This window comes from Penaeus vannamei, chromosome 39 (genome assembly GCF_042767895.1).
Source record: "Penaeus vannamei isolate JL-2024 chromosome 39, ASM4276789v1, whole genome shotgun sequence".
Lineage (NCBI taxonomy): Eukaryota > Metazoa > Arthropoda > Malacostraca > Decapoda > Penaeidae > Penaeus > Penaeus vannamei.
The window spans coordinates 7,318,755-7,321,254 of record NC_091587.1 but is presented as its reverse complement, the minus strand read 5'-3'; the positions used below and the strand labels follow the sequence as shown (position 1 = coordinate 7,321,254).

General features: G+C 50.5%; 1 protein-coding gene across 13 annotated transcripts in view; it reads right to left on the bottom strand.

Moving 5' to 3' along the window:
- Positions 1-2,500, bottom strand: part of LOC113826864 (annexin B10) — a 67,486-nt gene that overhangs the window by 60,494 nt on the left and 4,492 nt on the right. For 8 of the 13 annotated variants that reach the window (XM_027379763.2, XM_070117153.1, XM_070117151.1 and 5 more), the window contains exon 2: positions 2,037-2,078. In XM_027379763.2, coding sequence (XP_027235564.2) covers positions 2,037-2,078 — 42 coding nt within the window. Of the gene's footprint in view, positions 1-2,036; positions 2,081-2,500 lie in introns of all 13 variants that reach the window. The other 5 variants (XM_070117150.1, XM_070117145.1, XM_070117146.1 and 2 more) reach the window with 1 other exon arrangement.

The following is a 2,500-nucleotide window of genomic DNA, read 5'->3' as shown; positions in this document are numbered from 1 at the left end:
GAGGAAGAGGAAGAGGGAAAGGGGAGAGGACGAGGAAGAGTTGAGAGGGGAAGGGATGAGGAAGAGGAAGAGTTGAGAGGGGAAGGGAGAGGAAGAGGAAGAGTTGAGAGGGGAAGGGAGAGGAAGAGGAAGAGTTGAGAGGGGAAGGGAGAGGAAGAGGAAGAGTTGAGAGGGGACGGGAGAGGAAGAGTTGAGAGGGAAAGGGAGAGGAAGAGGAAGAGGAAGAGGGAAAGGGAGAGGAAGAGGAAGAGTTGAGAGGGGAAGGGAGAGGAAGAGGAAGAGTTGAGAGGGGAAGGGAGAGGAAGTGGAAGAGTTGAGAGGGAAAGGGAAAGGAAGAGTTGAGAGGGAAAGGGAGAGGAAGAGGAAGAAGGGAAAGGGAGAGGAAGAGGAAGAGTTGAGATGGGAAAAGGGAGAGGAAGAGTTGAGAGGGGAAAGGGAGAGGGAGAGGAAGAGGAAGGAAGGGAGAGAGAGAGGAAGAGGGGAAGGAGAGAGGGAATGGGAAAGGGGGAGGAAGAGGAAATGGGAGAGGGGAGGGAGGGAAAGAGAAAAAAAAGAAAGAGAGAGAATAGAGAGTGAAGTGGGAGAGTGACACCACGAAGGAGGAATCAAGGAGAGGGACACAAAAGGAAAGGGAAAGAGGACACAGAAGAAAGAGAAAGAGGACACAGAAGAAAGAGAAGACAAAAGAAGAAAAGAACAAACAAGAAATATAAAAAAGCAGGAAAATGAATTGAAAAGGAAGCAACAGAAGGACGCAGAAGCAAAAGCACAAAGAAAGAAAATTAACCAACAAGGTGACAAAGACAAAGAAGGAGAGAAAGACAAAGAAGAAACCAACAGAAGGAGAGAAAGAGACAGCGGGAGAAAAAGACACAAAACGGGAGAAAGAGACAGACGGAGAGAAACCCACAGAAAACAGAAGGAGATCGACACAAGACGAGGACACGGAGAAGGCATCGAAATCAGCTGATTCCCGGTGTGTTTCGGTGACAAAAGCTGTCAGAAATATAATGATGAATGCTCAGTCACCACATACTGCGGTAGATGCCTCCAGACGTTCTTGTAACAGATAGAGAAAGAGAAAGAGGGATGGGGGAAGGGAAGGGGAAGGGGGAAGGAGATTGGGAGAGAGAGGGGAAGGGGGAGAGGGAGAGGGAGAGGAAGGAGAGGGAGAGGGAGAGGAAGGGGAGGGAGGGAGAGGGAGAGGAAAGGGGAGGGAGAGAGGGAGGGAGGGAAGGGAGGAGGGGAGGGAGGGAGGGAGGGAGGGAGGGAGGGAGAGAGAGAGAGAGAGGAGAGAGAGAGAGAGAGAGAGAGAGAGAGAGAGAGAGAGAGAGAGAGCGAGAGAGAGAGAGAGAGAGAGAGAGAGAGAGAGAGAGAGAGAGAGACGTAGATAAATAATGATAAATGACATACACGTGACAGATGGAAGGAATAGAAAAATAGGTGTACGTGTATGTGTGCATGTGGATATGTGCATGTGCGAGTGCGTATGTACATATGCGTGTATGTGCGTGTGCATGTATGTACATGTGCATGTGCGAGTGTGTATGTACATATGCGTGTATGTGCGTGTGCATGTATGTACATGTGCATGTGCGAGTATGTACATATGCGTGTATGTACATGTGCATGTGCATGTGCGTATGTACAAGTGCATGTGCATGTGCGTATGTACATGTGCATGTGCATGTGCGTATGTACATGTGCATGTGCATGTGCATATGTACATGTGCATGTGCATATGTACATGTGCATGTGCATGTGCATATGTACATGTGCATGTGCATATGTACATGTGCATGTGCATATGTACATGTGCATATGTGCATATGTGTATGTGCATGTGTATGTGTATGTGCATGCGTGTGTACGTGTGCATGTCCGTGCAAAACAACTGACACAAAGCCAAGCAAAATTGCAGTGGAATCAACTGCCACGGGGCTGGCTCCTCCACCCACGCCCCCGTGACGCACTCATAGGCCTACCTCGATCTCGCCGACAACAGGGTGGAAACGAACACAAATTTTGGAACTAACCTGGCCGAAGCCGACGCCGGGGTTGGCGCCTGGGTAACTCATCTGTTGGCGAGGGGAGAGCAGAGGGAAAAAGTGAGTCGGCGATAGATGAACGTGAAAGATGGGATATGTTTGTTTGTTTATTTGTTTGTCTGCCTCACGCAGACACTTACGAATTCTTTCATTAATTCATCCATTCATTCATCCATTCATTCTCTCACTCTCTCTTTTCCCAAAGGAGAAAGAGAGAAGGGAGAAATGGAGAAAAGGAGAGGGAGGATAATGGAAGAAGGGGAGGGGAGGGAAAGACAGACGAGGTATAGGGAGGGGGAGGGGGGGGAGGGGGGAGGGGAGAGAGAGGGGAGGGGGAGGAGAGGAGGGAGGAGGGAGAGGGGAGGGAAGGGAGGGGAGGGGAGGAGGTGAGAGGGACGGGAGGGGAGGGAGGGGAGGAGGGGAGAGGGACGGGAGGGAGGGAGGAGGGGAGA